This window comes from Anomalospiza imberbis, chromosome 5 (genome assembly GCF_031753505.1).
Source record: "Anomalospiza imberbis isolate Cuckoo-Finch-1a 21T00152 chromosome 5, ASM3175350v1, whole genome shotgun sequence".
NCBI lineage: Eukaryota > Metazoa > Chordata > Aves > Passeriformes > Viduidae > Anomalospiza > Anomalospiza imberbis.
In genome coordinates this window covers 53332795-53352066 of record NC_089685.1, presented here as the reverse complement: position 1 = coordinate 53352066, position 19272 = coordinate 53332795, and the positions used below count along the sequence as shown (strand labels likewise).

General features: G+C 39.7%; 1 protein-coding gene across 6 annotated transcripts in view; it reads right to left on the bottom strand.

The window, feature by feature from the left end:
* The window catches only part of DGKI (diacylglycerol kinase iota), a 197241-nt gene that overhangs the window by 110004 nt on the left and 67965 nt on the right, over positions 1 to 19272 (bottom strand). For all 6 annotated transcript variants that reach the window (XM_068190843.1, XM_068190841.1, XM_068190842.1 and 3 more), the window contains exons 2-3: positions 10781 to 10889; positions 1401 to 1496 (exon numbers count right to left, since the gene is read on the bottom strand). In XM_068190843.1, coding sequence (XP_068046944.1) covers positions 1401 to 1496; positions 10781 to 10889 — 205 coding nt within the window. The remainder of the gene's footprint in view (positions 1 to 1400; positions 1497 to 10780; positions 10890 to 19272) is intronic.

Sequence of the window (19272 nt, the reverse complement as noted above, 5' to 3'; positions counted from 1 at the left end):
GTTCATGGTTTTTATCTCTGTGTTTACCAAGTTTGTTTTTTATCTCTGTGAAAGCCATACACAATATCTTATCAAATTTCCATATCACTTTCAATGCGCTAAATCACGAGAAAGAGCTTGCTCCGTTTTAGGAAGGCAAAAATCTACTGAGAACACAAGAACCACCACACTGGGGCAGACAGAGGTCCCCTCAGCCAAACAAATCCTGTGTCCAGCTTTTGCCAGAACTCAGTGTCTCAGGACCAGTGTAAGTGCACTGCAAACACACAGGGACAGTGACACTTCCTTTGAGTATTACCACACCATCAGCAGTTGTTGGCACTTTGCTTCAGTACCCTGAAGGAGGAATAGGCTTCTCAGGTTTGGCCTTAATGCTATTTACCGTAATGTAACCAATTTGCTTGAGAAGTTTTGGGAGATGGGTATTAAATTTGTGCTATAGAAAGCACTAGCATTTTGGATCACATTGCCCTGAAAACTGGGGGTGATTAGTGGATCAACATGCTTTGATTTGAATTAAATGCTCGGAAGGTGGAGGGGCACTGGGGAGGGTGGTAGTAAAAGCAGAAAGGCAGTATCATGAAGAGTCACAGACGGTAACCACAAATATCCCAGAGAAAAGGAATTCCCTTTAACCTTTTCAGTCCAAGGGCTAGGATACTCCCTTGGAGCATTGTTTCAAACCAAAGACATGAACACAGGATCCCCACTCTCTTCCCAAACTTCCTAAATATCAAAGTAAGAGGGTAAATTGCTTCATCTTTTGATGAAGCAATTTAACTGAAACCCTAGGCAAAAAGAGCTCCTGAAGTGGACTGGAGGTGTAACAGTCAAATAACAGATACTTATGAATCTGAGATCAGTCCAATGAAATGTTTCCATAGACAGCAGAAAAGCTTCAATAGGAAAAAGCTAACCTTGAATATTCCCAAATAGGAGAAGGCAAACACTCAAATATGAGTGCACTCATTGCTGGTGAATGCATTCAAGAGTTTGGAAAATTCAATTCAAACCCTTGCAGTGATTAAAATTGCAGAAATTTGAATAGACCCTCCTCTCAGAGGCTGCAACAAGTGATGTATTTGTGCATATTTTCATGTAAAATAGACTAGCGTCTTTTCATATTCCTGAAACATATCAGCATTCTACTCTTTTTTTTCCTTACCATGTTAGTAAAGCTGTTCATTACATACATTCTCACTGTGTAAATAATCTGGGTCAATCAAAACTGGTTTGGGCTTTTTTTCCTGAAGAAATAAAGTCTTTACCAGAAGCCTTTTGTCCTTTTTGCTCTCCTTTTGGAACACAGGCAAACAATTCAAGCTCTCAAGTGACTGAGCACTGCATCAGTCTGAAGCCAGGCTTGTTACCTCAGAAAAAGAAATCCAAAAATAACTCACTGAGAATTTGACTTGGCAGCTCTCCTCCCCCAGGTAGCAGAGGTCCCCAGAAACATTTGTCTCTAGCCACAGATGCTCTCCATTCACAGCATTTTCCTGGGAAAAAGAAATAGTTGTTAATCTGTTTTGTTAAATTCAGCCATGTGAACATGTAGGGAAAACTGATATTCAACAAATTTAGAAAACTAAAATAAACTAAACAAAAGCCAAACAAAAACCAACTACCACACCACCAGGTATTGCTTTGGTTTTCTACAACACAAAGCCATAGCATATAAGAGTATTACCCTGGCTGACCATCCCAGTTTGAAAGATGTTGACAATACAATGATGTGTCACCAATCTGAACACAATTCAATTAAACTTTGCTGATGTTCTTCCCACATGCTGCATACTTTAACTGGGAATTCAGATTTCATAAGCATGAGATGTACACACAATTTTAAAGAAACAGAAAATCCAGAGAGATGAAACAAAAACACAAGTAATGAACTTTGTAATGGGAGATGAGCAAGTAATGAACAAGTAGTGGGAGAAACCAAAAAATTTAAGAACCGGGCACAAGAGTAAAAACCAAAATGCTGACTATGGCTTTAGGATGATAGGATAAACTAGACTAGGGAAAATGCTTTCCTTGAAATAGTTGGGTCAACATTCTATTTGTGAATACCTCAATAAAGCATTACACTACCAAGAGAAACTGGATTTGAACTTTATACATGAAAGAACAACACATTCATCTGAGAAAGCTCTCAAAAAAAGAATCTACCAAGCACACTGACAATTAGGAGTGATCAACATCTAACATCATAGGATAACATCTAACTTTGTCTTGACAGCCTCATTTGACCAAATTTGTACCTTGATTCTGTGCAAATTCTTGTTCTAGAGAAACTTGATTGTAGATGGACTATGGGTTTCCCTTGCCTGTATTCCTGATGTGACTAAAAAGCCTAAAACTCTACTGTACACTACTTGAACAAAGTGCATAAATAGGGATTCTGTTCAGCCAGAATTAGAGCATGATAGAAAACACTTTGACAGTCTGACATTTGCTTCCCACACTGCAGAAGTCAAAAATTATGATGCTCACCAAACAGATGGCGTCCGACAGCAGGATGCTCTGAAATAGCCATCTTGGAGAAAATAATTTCTTCAAAATACCACTGTCACTTTCAAAGTGATAAAATGAGATAGCTTCTCTTGCTATGCTAATTTCTTAGGTAATGCAGAAAAGCAGAAGTAGCAAAATCCTTTTCCTTCTGGAGTGCACCTACAACAGCCAGGACCTAGGCAAGACTGCACATGGTGACTACCACAACCACGGTGTTCACTTCCAGTAAAACAAGAGGACAAGACCAACACTGGCTGGGTTTTGGTGAGAGGTCTACCTGTCTGCAGGTCTTTAACTTCATCAGAAATGTTTCAATTCCCAGAGCACAATTGTTTAGGTGAGGATTTTCAACACTTTTATAATGCAAAACAATTTCTAAGAACTTGCACAAGCTTAAGAAATTCTTCAAGTCTTTCTTAGACGGTACATTATTCAGATTGTAAACTGTGACTAATGTGTGTCCTTGTATTGCAGCTATTTTCTCTTTAGTAGCAGGATACAAGCTCACCAAAGAGAAGATTCTCTTCTGACAAAATAGTGCAAACTCAGCACTGTAACCAAGAGGTAAATCTCATTGGATATAAAAGATTGTTAGGAAAGGCCAACCCTGAAAGCTAAGTAAGAAAACACACAGCTTCTGGGACAGAATTTTTAACAAGGAATAAAAATTATATTAAAAAATAGATTAACCACCCCTTCATTTGGACCAGGTCCGTATAACTTGCCATCAGGATTTCTAAAGATAAAATGGCCTATTTCCATAACCTGGTTTGAACTGTTTGTTCCCTATTGTTCCAGATTGTATCAGAGATTTACATGTCAAACTTTACATCACCACGTAAATAAAAATATTTAGTAGTCAACAAGGATGACCTTCATAGTTCATGTTGTTATAGAGTTCCAACACAACTAGGTAATAAAAATGTAAATAAGCTGATCTAGTATGAGTGGCACACCTCCAGACACCTGCTACCACAGAAAATCTCACAGCACTGTGTGTGAAAACTCACAATTTCAATTCTAGCAAATGGACTTTTAGAAAATCTTTCATCCTGATTCAGAGCAAAGAGCTGCGACTGCTCAAGATGAAATGCCCTCCCTCAAAAATCTTTCCTTCTCAGTTAATGTGTCCCAATAAGATCAAAGGGAATTATTTGAACTTCACTGTTTTAAATATTACAAGGCTCTGTCATTTATATGATGAGACATTCTTTCGCCACTTATGAAAATAAAGATGATATAATCAAAGGAAATGCAGTGACCTTTTGTAAGCCAAATTTTTTATTCACTTCTGACAGAAAATTTTACCAAAAATCAATGCATTTATATGAAGAATTTTGACTTCAACAAAGCAGTATTTTCTACTCCAAAATCTACGGACAATATTCCACAACATGCTGGACAAAAGGGCACTCATCCCCATGTACCAAGACAGAAGCTGACAGAGGTCCCTGGAATAAGCTGCTATCACCTCTAGGATGATATCCTGTTTGACACAAAGCTAAACCACAGTAAAGGTCCTGTCATCACTTGTATATTTTGACACAGACATTTTTTTTTTGTTTTCCATAAGAAGTTTGCCAGTTTGGTTTATTCTGTACTTTATGTCTTTACATTGGCTTTAGGATTTAATGTCTTTTAAAGAAGCAGCTGTTCTCTTTTTATCCCTGAAGACACAGATGCCAGTCTCATGCTCTTGCCATTTTCCTCATGTTGAATCTGTTGTAGCTGTAAAGCTACACACAAAATCAGTTCAGCTAATGGAAAAAAACTAGATATCTTATCTACCAAATCATCTAGACAAAATGACTCACCCTGTGACCACATAACGGTTGGATCTGCCACAAGGAGTGGTGGGTTAAAGATAGCTCCAGTGGGACTGATGCTTTTGGTGCCACCTCAGCTGACCCAGCAAATCACACTTTTGGGCTGACACGTTTTGCTCTGACTTGCTATGTGGAAAATGGATACTGTCCATCATTGAGGATAAAACAGCAATGACTGTGGCCTAATAAAGAAAACTCTGAACTCTCTCTCCTCTCCAGCTTCCCAGCCTTCACAAGTGTGTGAACTCAACGTCCTGGGAAGAAAAAGAGCCCCTGCTCAGTGAAGCAGAGGCAGCAGTGCTTTCCTGGCAGCCTGGCTCACAGGGGACACACCATCTCAATATCTCTCCATCTCCCAGATGGAGACCTCCCACTTGATTGCTCCTGATCCATTATCACCTTAATAGCAAACAAAAATAATTTCAGTATAGCAAACATTCCTTGCATACCAAACAAATACCACACAATCCCCCCTGAAGTGGAAGAGAAATAAGAATTCAAGAACCAGGCATTTGGGAACCATGTAATTACATGCATGTGCTCGTGACTTGCTGTGCACATTTCATTGATTGAACTAGATTTCTTCAAGTGCTCCAGCATAGTAAATGACAGAGCAAGAGTTACCATTTTTCTAACGCCCACCATCTCCATACCTCACTGTTCTTCAGACTGCTGTCAGCATGGTTTCAAAAGCAGTGGAGATAAACCTGACTGTTTTAATTTGCCATGTCAAGCAGCTGTACTTATTCAGCCAAACAAATAAGGCAGTCAGCCCAAACTTCTAGTTCAAAAGAGCTGTAACTCCAATTGTAACAGGAGGAATGGAACTCTCCTCCACTCCCACTATGACTGGCATTCTGCAAAAAATTATTTAAGAAAAATTTCTAAATTAGATCAGTAAGAAAATTTTCCCTTTGTTAACCCTCCAGCAAGAGAGAAGAATCTTCTTGCAAATACACATTTGGGTGATACTTATGATTAGTGTAAAATCAGTGGACATCAATCTAAACTTAATTAAATATATTTGAAAGCAAAAATTATTAATTTTGGCTCTTTTCTTTATGAGATGACTATTGAACAGAAAAAAATTTGTTTGGATGTCTCTTTCCCAGATATCTTTTTGTCATGTTTGGATTATGTTTCACCTTTAACTCTGAAATTTCAAAGTTTGCAATACTCATGTTGCAAATAGGAGTAGTGCCTCAAATATTTTCCTGTGAATATATATTCTCCATTTTAACTCCATCTTAGCACATTTTAATTTGGGAATATATTTCATGTAGAGGTAACCTATTCTTTAATTATTGCAAATGTTATACGTGGACATAGAGCAAAATAAAACAGCATAGGGATACGTTTCTCCTTTCCTCCACCATGCTTTCCAACTTCTCTGCATGAATTGCCTTTTGAGATCCGCCTAAGCCTCAGCTGAGAGATCACCTGTATACAGAAGCAGAACAACATTTGTCTTCATGGAGCAGCAATGTTCAGGTGCTATCAACTGAGATGATGATTCCCTCTGTCCTCATGAACCACTGTTTCAGCTGATAACAGCTGCATTTCAGCAAGGTGAAAAAAACCCATATTTTCTAGATGGGCACCTTCTGCAAAATCACTGCATCCTCTACACCACTGGAAAAATACAAAGATATGGCCACCATTCTGAAATATGACAGACCTCTTTTCTCTTTAGATGTCTCTGGAAAGAACATCAGATCTCAAACCTTCATGAAAAAGAAGTAGCAAAGTAGAACTACTGATCCAGAGCATAGCACTTCAAGTGTCAACTGCACACAAAAATTCAGCAATTTTTAAATATGCATGGGGCTTGCACTCATCACTATGCAATTTGAACTAGAATTCCTATCACCTCTTCATCTTTTTATGTGACTAATGGAATACCGTGAGATTCTCCTTTTGTCATGAGAACATATAAAAATAAACATCTTTTTTCAGCTGAATGCTTAATTCCCAATTACAAAACTTAGCCTTGAAGACCCTCTAATGGAAGAGAAGTCCATCCCCCAGCGTAAAAGTTGGTATAGGTTTTAGGAAGTTATGATGCAGAAGCCAAACCATTAATGGGGAAAAGAAATAAATTTATCCAGAATGAGGGAAATGTTTCATCATATGTAAAACATGTGCCACTGTATTAACACATAACTTAATTATCCAAGCTTTAGTACATCATTAGGCACTTCCAAACACTTACTGTCCGTGAAAGTAAGCAGACAGAATTATTGACTAGTGCAAAAAAGGCACAGAATATAATGCAACAGACTTCTTTAAAAGTCACATTCACTAATTTTAAATACCTCACTGATATAGGTCACTTCATGTCTAGCCCATACCCCAGTCAGCAAGGATGTGATGGGAGATGGCATCAAAAGCCTTGCAAAAGTCAACACAATGGCCATTGCTCTCCCCTCATCTACCAAAACAGTCATTTAATCTGTTAGGCTGGTCAGGTACTGTCTCCCCTCCATAAATCAATGCTGAATACTCTCAGTCACTTCTTATTCTTAATATTTTTGGAAATTACTTCCAGAAGGATTTGCTCCATAACTTTCACAGAAATCAGGGTAAGACTGATTAGCCTGGAGTTCCCTGGATCCTACTTATCCTTCTTGAAGGCAGAATGGACATTTGTTTTCTTGCAGTCCTCAGGACATCCTCTGACCATCATGACCATTCAAAGACAACAGACTGTCCTAGCAGTGATATCAGCCAGCTCCCTCAGCACCTTCATGTGCAGCTCATCAGCTCCCACAGACTTCTGTATGTTCAGTCTAAGTATTCCCTAACCTGATCATCCTCCACAAGACTAAGCTTGCTTTCTTTCAGACCCTGGTATAAGTGATGTGGAACTGCTGAAGGCAGCTCTTACCAGCAAAAATGGAGGTTAAAAAAAAAAAAGGGACAGATCTTACATGACCTTTGTCCATGCCTATTGGCCACATGCCCAATTCAGATTTTACATGCCCTTTGTCACCATGTTCTCTGCCCTATTCAGTGGCAGCCCACCATTTTTCCTGCTGTTCCTATCACTGTTGATTAGCCTGCAGAAACCATTCCTGTTACCTTTCCTGTTCCTGTAGGATTCTACACTAGATGAGGTCTGGCTTTCCTTACTCCATCCATGTGGAATCAGGTAGTGCCTTGTACAGTCCTCCTGACCCAAGCCTGCTTCCACATATTGCCAAATGCCATTTTTCAACTTCTACTCTGACACAGTTTTCTGTTCTTGTTAACACCTAAAAGATTTCTGGCTTTGTCTTTTATTCACATAATTTATGGTATAAATTGTAATATTTCTCCTGTAAAAAGCATTCAGCTTGCACCCAGAGGACTCCAATTATGCATTCACTAAGCAGAAAGCACAGTCGAGTTTTTTCATTAACCACCAAGAATGGAAACTGAATACCTTCAAATGACTCTTAAGTGGGGGAAAGATTCTGCGCCTCCTTGTCATGGGTGAAGGAAAGAAATGGGCATCAACAGAAAAAATGCACTATTAAAAAAAAAAAAAAAGAGACTTAGGGATGTTCAACACTCTACTGTTCTAGTGGCTGTCAATAGTTTTGTAGGCACCACAGAAAGCAAGAGCTAGAAGGCAGTAGTTAAAAGAAAATTACAGGAGGACTTTGTGTACAAGCTTATGGTTATAATCTTTAGTAGAAAATGGCAATAGAAAAATACACAAAGACCTGGATCCTCAAAGGTACACAGGCAGTGTATTGGGTGGCTCAGTGTGTACTCATTTGAGAATCTGGGCTAGAATTACCTACTTTATTATTTAACACTTGGGAGTGATGTCTGAAATGAAGGTGTGTGGGAGAAAGGTATAGGCATAAACATATCACAGGGGCAGCCATTTAGGTAAATTCCTTTCTGGTAAGGCATCCCCAGCACTCCCCTCTGATTATTATAACACCTACTCCATACACTGTATTCTGTATAGCCCTGGTGTGAAAAGAGAACCTTAAATTATACAGCAAAGCTACAAGTTAACTTGAAATACATGTAACAAATGTGATGAAACTGGACATTTGTAAGTATGCTAGGGAAAAGAAAGCTCAGGGAAGAGAGACAGTAGCAAGAACAATAGTAAAGAATACTGGGGGGGGGTTGTGTAAAAAGTCTTAGAGGATATGAGAATCATCACCTGTGTTTTACAGCTAGAGAGGCTGATGTACTGAGGGAAAAAACAACTCCTCTGAGCTCACTCACAAGGTAAGTGACAGAGTGGAGAATGGAATCCCACTCTCTGACTCAGTGCCCTGTTCACAGGTCCATCTGATAATGGCAAATCACCTGCAAGGAACTCTCAAAAATGGAGGCAACAGCCAGGGAATTCTTTCCGGTTATTACTGTGAAGACTGTAGTGGAAAATATTTCCTCCATTTTAAGTCAAGAGATGATTTATGCTCATGTCACTTAGACTTTGAAAAGATCTCCCATCATGTGTCCTTGGAGAATCATCCTCAGAAATACTAAAGAGAAGGATGATGTATATGAGGATGCAACACATACTGATCAATGCTGCCTTCCAGTGATTAAATACAAAAACTTCTTGTCTGACTCCAACACGTCAATTGAAATATCTGTTCACTCTGCCAGATGAACCTCTGGATGTAATTTAAAGCTTAGGGCTTTTTTCTTTGTTGAAATTCACTACATATTAAAAACCTTTGGTCCACTTCAACCTCCCCGCATCTCCAAACCTTACTTCCATCATACCTCAGATGTGAGAAATACCTTTCTCCCTTTTAGCAGTTACCACAGCTGGTCAGTTCAGTCTCCTCCCAGCCACAGATGTCTTCCACTCACTATCATGTCCCTCTCCCCACATGACACAGAGCTGCCTCCTTTCTCCAATCAAAGTGTGAAGTAAAGCAGCAACAGCAGTCTGAGAGGCTGCAAACAGCTAAGAAATTGAACTGATCAAAAATCTAAACCATAACCATGGAAATAAACTACAAAAAAAAAAAAAAAATCACCCCACACACAATTAAACCCCAAAATATTTAATCAAATTTTACCAACTTATAGCAAATCCTGCTGTATTTAATTATAGGGATCACAAGAGGTAAAAGGAGTAATCATCATGGGATCACGGATCACCCTGGTAAAGGAGTAGCAGACAATTGGCTGAGTAAGGTGAAGCTGTGCTTGTCGGACTTGGGGTTCAGATTTTTTTTTTTTTTTTTAGGGATTGTTGCTGTTGTTTTTTATAAATACAGCTTTCAAAGGTGTTTAATTTAGCTGATGCGCTTAACCTTTCACTGATGTGAGTGATCCTTCAGATTTCTACTGAGCAGCAGTGATGACTCAAGACAGGCATTTTTACTACCTTGCTGAATCAGCACCTGGGTTGCTGGAATGAAAGAACAAGGTATTCTCCAGAGCACTTCCAAGAGGATTCTATGCAACTTTTCAAAATGCAGACCCTCATAGTGAATCTAATCCAGCTTCCCGCAACACAGCCTGCAAAATTTCATCCCCTTAAACTATGAGTGCAACACCTGGAGTTTAAGAAGAGTAGGCCATCTAAAAATCAATTCTGTTTTGGTACAGAGAACAAAGATAAGCATATGCCATATTCATCAAAACAGAAGTGATCTTCAACTAAATGATGCTTGAGTGGCTGGTGCCTTGATACTGCAATGTATCAACCTCTTTACCAATAGCCAAGGGTAAAATCTGCGGCATGCTTTGCTTTAATTGAGACATTTGTGTGACCTGCTGGCTTATGTTCATCTTTTTAGCTCTTACCAGTGCATAACCACATGGAAGGTGTGTGGGGATGGTTCAGGGGAGGTACAGACTTGCCATTAGTAAAAACAGATAAGGTGGCCAAACCCTGGAACAGTTTTCCTAGAGAGCTGGTTGATGCCCCATGCTTGCCAGTGTTTAAAAGACATTTGGACCATGCCTTTAACAATCTGCTTTAACTTTTGGCCAGGCCTAGAGTGGTTCAGCCCAGACAAGGGGTGGAAACATAGTCTCCATGTCTACACACGAGCTTGGGCTCAGAAGAAATCTAATCATACTTACAAAGAGCTGTGACCAAAATTTCAATTACCTACTCTACAGATGCAGACAACTAGATGCATGTGTTCAGCCTTAAATTTTAGCCCATCAAACAGAGGCACAAAACCCTCCTGGGATAAAATTAGATCAACCTTTGATGGCAGACTTTGTCAAGAAGGAGGCAGGAAAATGTAACCAGCTTCCAAGCTGGAAAATCTGTCCATTTTTGCTCAAGTCCCCACAAGTTTTCATGTCTCTGCCTTGTGCTTCAGCTCATAATAGAAGCATGTTCCTAATGACTAGCAGCAATTCTGATAGCAACATGATGTCTTATGTTGATTTAAGGATGGAGAGAGCAACAACTAGAGATACTGCTCAAATTAACTGCCAAAAAACCAAACACCTACAGTCCATTCTAAGGCCGCTCTTGGTTCCTTCACAGGTCCATTGGTGACTGGAATGTTGAGGGAATGCACGGGAGCCAAGTGCTGGAGGCCTGACCTGGAGATTGCTTTCCTGCAAATTAAAAAGAAAAATAAAATTGAGCATATATATGAAGTTCATATATTAAAAATATTTCTTTCCAACATAATTACCCAACATCCTCCCCAGCCTTCCCCAGAAATCAGAGGAGGTATCAATGCATTTCATTTCAACTTCAGTGAAATGGTGCTTGAATGCCACCTCCTGCTAAAGCAGTTTAGGAAAAGAATAAAGCAACCTGATCACTGGAAATTACTGTTTAATGGAGATCAGTTACTCAGCTGGCACTAAGCTGAAATGTCAAATCCAGTAGACTATCTGTGGTTATGTTTGCCAGTGTCAGTGGAGTCCTCATGCATTTCACCTATCCCTTACACACCAACTAGATCTGTTGAGTCAATTTATACATAATTCCAAATACCTTTCATAGGAGACAAAATATTAGTTTATACAAATAATCAAACCCTTGTTGTTTTTACTTAGCTTATAGGCTGGAAAAAGTCGTCCATTCAGCATCCAACTACGTAAAACAAGACATGGGGACACCACCAGGAAGGGAAGCCATAAACTGCTACCTTCCTTGATCTTATCAGAATCCCTCAAGGAATTACAGCTTCTTTCCACTTCTATTTCTATTTCAGTTCTATCTTTCTGGTCCAAAGTAATTTTTACAGCTCATGAAGCATAGATGCGACCTTCCTCAGAAGTCACAGGGGGTGGCCAGAAATACTGCTGAAGCTGGCTCCAGAGTGCTGAAGGGACATCCTCCCTGGGATGTCCACCCTCAGGTGGAAGCCCAGCATGCTGCCAATACAAAGCTCAGCTGCACCTGAGCAGTCTGTTTCCTACAGCTTCCCAACACTATTGCATTGTAGGTATTAGAACCTGACGGTAGTGGCCAAGAGAATCTTACGGCTTCAGCTGCAGTGATTCAGAAGAGGACAAAAATCATCTCAGAGAGATCTCTCCTTTTGTAAGTCAAATACACACATCCCCCACAAAGTAAAATGACAGGCTGTTTGTGTAAAGTGCATTTTTGTGATACTGCTCCCACAGTGCTGCAGCTATTTATAGCATCTCCTAATCTTACCACTGTCCCAAGGCAATAAAGGTCAATTGAGCCAGTGGAGACAATCCAGGTCAGCCATATGCTAAATAAATCTTTTCATTGTCCTGAAAATATACAGTGCAATATATATCTGCAGTAAAGGAGCTTGGAAGCCTCGCTGCTCACAGTGCATGTCTGGAAAAATAGAGGGAACTGAAGCAGAATCTCTTAAACCCCCTCTTTTGTGGGCAGCATGAACAACTCAGAACATTAACATCAGCCTCTGACCATCCAATACCCTCTTTCTACTTAAGGTGGGCAAGACTTTGACATTAAAGGGTTTTTTCCTCAAATATTTTGCATTTGATAAAAAAGGGGAAGAAGCCCAAGGAAAATACTTTTACCATCTGGCAATGTATCAGGAGGGAACAATTTAGCAAGAAAGATTTTATGCCAAATATATAAGCACAACATAAGCTACACATCTCAATAACTCGATTAAAGCCTTAGAGAAATAAGTTACAAGAAACTAAAGAAATGCTTTTAAAATATATTTTTCAAGAAAACTTCCCAATATTTGGCAGTTTCTTTCTATGCTGTTTTTGGTATCAATGTAGTTATTCAGGCTTCCTAAACACAAGAGCACGTTCTTGTGTCTATTTGTGGTTCATAACATTCTCATTTATTTGGGTGGAAACAGGGCAGTATCACTTTTTCCACTCTGCATCACTGACAGGGGTAAAGCAAACCTACTGAGGCCGGTTCTCACAAGAGAGGAAGGTAAATATGTGTAATGAGTGGTTGCAGGCATCTCAGCAGCAAGCTTCAGATACTATTTCAAGTCAGAATTAGAGATGCGCAAGCCTCCCACAGGAGAACCTGAGACTTGGCCCACATTTCTTTAAGAGCAAGCTGAGGCTGATGAACCTTTTTGGGGGAGACCTGGCACAGTTTTGTGCCAGCAGCCTGCCCTTCCTCTGCATACCAAGCTGGATTTATGGTTTCTCTGGAAAGTACACATACACAAAACACATGTGTATGTGTACTTTCACATGACAAGCAGGACAATAATGCCTTTTTTTTTTCCTGGTCTGTTTTAACATTTTTAACTTTAAATTATCTCAGGGATTGCAAATTTTATGAGCCAGCCAGAAGTGACCCTTAGGCCCAGGAACAAGCGAAAAAATGTCTACCTTTGCACAGTTTCTTATCAGAATTTTCTCTCAGAGCAGAGAGACAAAGTGTCAAAACACACCGTATGCACTGAAGAAGCCTTTCCCATTAAAAAAGGAGGCCAAGCTAAAGAGCAAACACATGGCCTTCAAATAAATATAGACAGACAAGAGATGGGGAAAAGGGGGAAAGGTAAGGTAGCACAAATCTGATAACAGAGCAGATGCTGAGTATCCAGGTGACCATATCTCATATTACTCTGACAAATTACACCACCTGGCCCTTTTCCAATGGCAAGGTAACATGATTGGCTTTTAGTTATCTTTCCCAGAAATTTCATCTCCACTATGCTGAGTGCATGAATGAAAACACAGGCTTGACAGTCAGCCTTTCCCATAGAAATAATCCCTGATCCCTGATAAGAGAGACAGAAAAATCAGTGGTCTCATCATATATTCCATTCTTCAGACGATGAAGGGCAAAGCTTTGCTAAAATGGGCACAATCAGCCCAGTTGCTGATGTAGTAGCCAACAGCTAGGAAATATTTAATCATAAATAATGAGTTGTATTTTGATAACTACTTTTTCACATCCAGTAATCAGTTATTTGTAGTAGATGTTATTATTGACTTAGCTAAGACACCACCACTGAGAACAGGCATGGGTACACATAAATGCCTATGGCATTGAATACACAACAAAAATATCTGATACTAATTCCATAGATGATACCACTAAGGAAATTCTTTAACAGAGCAGTCAGCTGTCTTGAAAACCAAAAGCAGTCAGACAGTCAAGACATTCAAGTACTCTGACTTTTTTTATTTTTTAAAAGCATTACATTTGCATCTTGCTGTAAAGTCAGGGGAGACTCAACCTACTTATTAGATCAAAGGATACATATTTGATCAGGGGAGATTTGAGCTTATATCCCAGCCTTTGGCTTTATTGATCCTTTTCCTCCACTGAAGGCATATAAATATCCTCCAATGAGTTCTTTAGACTGAACAGTTTTACCTGAACCTTCAAAGAGCACAACAATTAGTCAATAGCATGCAACTTATTTAAGTGCTAAGAAAAAAATCTGTTTGGAATAGAAAGAGTAAGTTACTGCTGCATGTGGTTAACAGCTTTGACTGTCAATTTAGTTGTCACTGGTGTTGGAGTTGCTGCCTTTCCAAGGCTGGGATTATCATCCTCCTTTCTATATGAGCATTACTATTGGGGTAGTCACTCAGCTGCAAAGTTGAAAGAATATAAAAATGCAGAGAGACTGGCTTCCACAGATCCTATGGCTAGGACATCTGCCAGGAAAGATCTTTTTAGGAGTCTTTTCTCAAAGTGAACCAAAATATTTACAGAGAAAGGGACAATCATTTGTATAATGATATTTACTTTACAATAGCTCTGAATTTCTTTGCACATTCAGTGTGGGTAAACTGTACACCTTCCAGCCCTCAGCTTTGCCAACTAGAGCTCTAAAAGCCCTGTACAAGGCCAGACAGCACCTGTATGCTGTATGAACAAATTATATGTGCCTGAGTTTATTTGGAGGTTGTTTTCACTCCTGCAATTTGGTGCTTATGAATGTTATGAAGAAAATGTACTGGCTAATCTCTGGCATTATTAAAGTTTTCCCCATGCATCTCTGCTGACTGTATCAGGACCCTGAAACCCACTGTTCTCAGCTTGCCTTCTGGGCATGTATTTTTCTTATTTTCAGCTGACCACTAGGCAGTGATTATTTCACTGCAACATCAATTCCCAGATTTTTTGCATTTGCTATGAAAGGAGCCAACTTCAGCCAAATTAAATAATCTGTCTGGTGCACCAAACCATTCCTGACAGTAGCCAGTAGCAGGTGTTTAGAGAAGCACTGGCACAAATTGGGTGATCCTTCCTCTGATATACTCCAGTCACAGTTTCCAGTAATCAGTAGTTTAAGGACTTCCTGAGCTGAAGGCTGCTTCCAGACCTTTGCATTTAATAGCCTGTAATGGCTTTTTACTCTAGGAATGTGTTGGTCCTTCCCTGAATCCATTTATAGTCTTGGTCTCCACAGCAGGCTATGTAATAAGCTCCACAATTTAATTATGGGCAATGTAAAGTACTTCCTTCTGTTTTTAAAATCCTGCCTGATAACTCAATTGCTGTATCATATTTAAGTAACAGCAAGTAATCACTCGCCTCTCTACACCTTCTGTGATTTTATGAATCTATTGATATACCCCTTAAAACACCACAACCCCGAGTGGAAGCACCCTAGACTAGTTAGTCTTCTGTTAATCCTGAATCTGTTCCATCTTTATCAATGTTCTGTAGCTCAATTATGGGTTTTTTTGAGGTACAATTGCCAGAACTAGAAAAAATATTCAACATCTGGCTGCACCAGAGTGGTGGTGTCATCATACTATCTGCACTGTTCTCTTTAATTATCCAAAGATCTCTTTCCTGAGTGTTAATTGATAACACAAAGTCCAAACTTGATAGCTTTTTAATCCTGCACATGCATTATTTTCCCTTCACCGATCTCACATTTCTACTGCAATCTCCCTCAGAGTCATTCAGCATCATGAGATCCTTCTGAAAATTTCTGCAATCAGACCATGCCCACTCTAATTGTGCAAAACAAGCTTTACCCCCTTTCATTTTGCAACTGGTGCCATCACAGGTCCCCAGTGGTCCTCACCAGTAAACACCTAGGTAAACCTGAGCACCACCCTATTGCTTGATACAATTCAACAATTGTTTAGCCATGAGGACACCATGCCTTCCACCCCTGGTTTCTGTACCAGAAGCTGTTTCTCTTACCCCATCAAAGCTTTGTGGAGACCCACAGGGGCTCCCCTTGGCCAGACCACCCCAATTCACAGGCTTCATTCCTCTGTCACAGCAACCTCTGCAGGATTCACAGGTCCTGGTATGGAGAAAGCTGTGCTGGCTCTCCTCCAGCACATCACATTCAGCAGTGCATTTACTAATCCTGCATCTTACCAGCAGCCTTACCAGTTTTTCTGATTAGAACTTGCTGCTGGGTTGCCCCATCAGCACTCTGTGAACCCATGTGACCACCCCACTCCTTTAGGAGTAGAGCTCCCTTAACAGAGGATTTATAAAACCATCTCAGCAGTTTCTTATTTGAATTACACCAGAATACTTGGCAAAATCAAACCCTAGTGATTAGTTACTGCCCCTTTTGTGGTCATAAGCCTCCTACATTAACCTTCTAATTTTCCTCAGGTTCATCCGTACAAGTAGAAGCTCAGCCTAGGACACTCTCAAGCACCTCAGCAGTGAACATTGATGCAAAAAATTCAATTAGCACTAAAAGAAACAGACCTTTCAAAAGTCCTCATGAAATGCTTTCCTAAGCATCTGTCACTCCCTGCTGCCCAGGGAACCAGTGTATGGAAAAGCCAAGATTTGGGTAATTTCCCAGCCAGTCAAGATCCACATCACCAATACCCCAAACAAACCTTTCCTGCCTCTCTCTCCACCCCTCACCACACAGAGCTGTCTGAAAAAAGGTGCATGGAAACTGGCACATATCCATGAAACACTGCAGCTCTATGCAGCTCTGGGCAGCTTTGCTTTCAGCCTCAAGCCCAGTCTTCCTCTACCTGGAGCAGCTCATGTCCACTAGAGACTGACCTGAAGAGAGTGAAACAAATTCTCACTACAACAATCTTCCCAAGCGCCTACAGCAGCAACCACAGAGCTGTAACACAGTGCATCGACTCCCTGGTAAGTTCTGCTAGGAACATTTGGATCTACCACATCAATAAACACTTTATTCAGATTGTATTGAGCAGGTGCAAGACCAAACAGAGCCAACAAGCCTCCCAACAAGGGGAATGACGAGGCAAAGCAAAGGGAGCGGAAAAGGACTGCAGGAAGTTGGATCAGGTTAACAGAGGAAACGTTTCTGTGACACAATGATGTCTTTTCTGTGTCAACACTGCAGCTCACAGACATTTCTGTGTTTTGCACATTCTTTAAAAGGAAGCCTTTTGGTATTCTTGACCCTCAAATTCTGGGTGCAAGAATGGCAGGTTACTTTTTCTATCCCAAAAGAATAAAATGGATTCATGAAACAGGTTGTGCATTACAAGAGGCATTCACAAGTTGTGGCATGAATATGTTTGCAGTTTCTTCAATGTAAACATGCAAATCATCACTGCCCTGTGGTTGTATTTGGAGCTTGATTTAGTGTCAAAACAGTACAAGTCCAAATGCCAAAGATCTCTACTATATATTTTTTCCTCTTCTCTGCTTCACTTGACCAGTAGGCATACATTAAGCACCAAATTTTACCTTTTGGAAAGTAATTTATGGTTTCAATTTGATCCTGAACTGTGCTAAATTATTCAACCCCTTAAATCTTATCTTCCATCAAGAGTTCATCTTCTCAGAAGCCAGAGAAAGCACACAGTTTTGTGTCAGCTCCTATCAAGGTGACCAATATATCTTGTCCCAGATCTATAAGTCACTTCAGAGTCTCTATTGCACTAAAATCAGGGTGACTTTGTTCCTGCATGCTTTCATTGGCCAGACCCTGGATCCAGCTCATTCCCCTGGAAACTGTAACAATCCTCATCTGCAATGCTGAAAACTGAATATGGCTTAGATTCACGACGTGGATCGTTAATAAGATAATTATAAGAAAGAGTCAAAGTCACGTGGAATTCTCTCTGAGCTCCTATCAGAGCTCAGATTTCCATATATCAATGGTTAGCACCCATTTCTTCTTCCTGCTCACTTTAGGGGTTTCTTTGCCTTTCTCCTAATTCATTCTCTAGATTTCTTAGCAAATAGGATAAAACATGAAGGAGACTTAGGGTACAAGACAACGAAATTTTAGGACCAACAGGATTTCTCCCAATATTTTGTTTAAAATTTCTGAAAAGATATGTACAAATAGGGTGCTTTCTCTTGCCACAGAAAGTGACAGGTTTTGGAGGACTCCTTGTAGAAACAGAAATGCCAGCGTTAAGATTCATGAGGAGGAAAGGGTAAAAAGTGATACAGTTGGTGATGCAATAAAGATGAAGAGTATTCTCTATCCCTCTATTTATTGAGAAAGAGACAAGGGGCCTAGGAAAGCTGGGGATAAAAAAGATACAGAAGCTTTCTTCTGAACTGATTTATTTTGCTTTATTTTTGCTTCAGTCAAAACCAATTTGTTTCAGAAAAGGGTTTAAATTTTTTCTAGCCTTTAGCTTTTAAAACTATGAATGTATCAGACCTGGAAAGGACCTTTTAGGTCATGAAATCCAGTCAACTCTATTTCAGGCAAACTTATCACATGTTTGAATTCACAAAGTTAAAGACCCATTTCAAATCTATCCCAGTTGTAGCTTCTCTCTTATTCCTACTGAGAAGCTACGCTAGATCTCCACTCTTTTCATCATTAAAATCCTTTTTTTTTCTTTGTAATTTCCATCCAATACGCATGCCCCTGCACAATCTTCCTTAAATTCATATTATTAGGATTTTCACATTTTCACCAAAGAGTTAAAGTTGAACTGACAACCAATGATTTTATATGATCCTTCTAGAGAATAAAAGGCAGCTGAGAGTTTTGATCCAGAAATCTTTAAACCTTCGGATCAAAATGCTTTGAGTGAGTTTATGTAGGGCAGAGATGTGCAGAGGGAGTTAGAAGCTCACATTTCAAAGATTCTGGAATCAATCGAGTAACCAAGATGATAAAATTTAATCACTGTCTTTCCAAGCAAACAACAAGAAATGCTCTAGGGAACTCTGAGCATAAATGATTTCCAGCTGCATCACAGACTGGACATCAGCATTAGAGAAGATTGATACGCTTTTTTACTATTTCAGAAAGCAAAAGAAGTCTGAATGGGAATCATTTTCATAACACATTTTCATACATTTCATCCAGACAAAAATCTTGGGACACACAGGACCTGCGTTCTGTAGTTCAACTGCAGACAAACAGAGGTGACAGCAAATTGGATGGACATGACTATGGTATGATTGTGACTTATTTTGGAATATTTATATTCCAAAATTAAAAGAAAAAAGGTGCAGATATTCTATGTTACCACTGCCAACCAGATTAAAAAAATTAAGCTCTTTTTTCAAGGTGCTTCTTGGTGGCATCAATCAATATTCATTTGATCTGGAAGATAAGGAGAAGGAAAACAAAACAAGACAGGGAGGAAGGGAGGA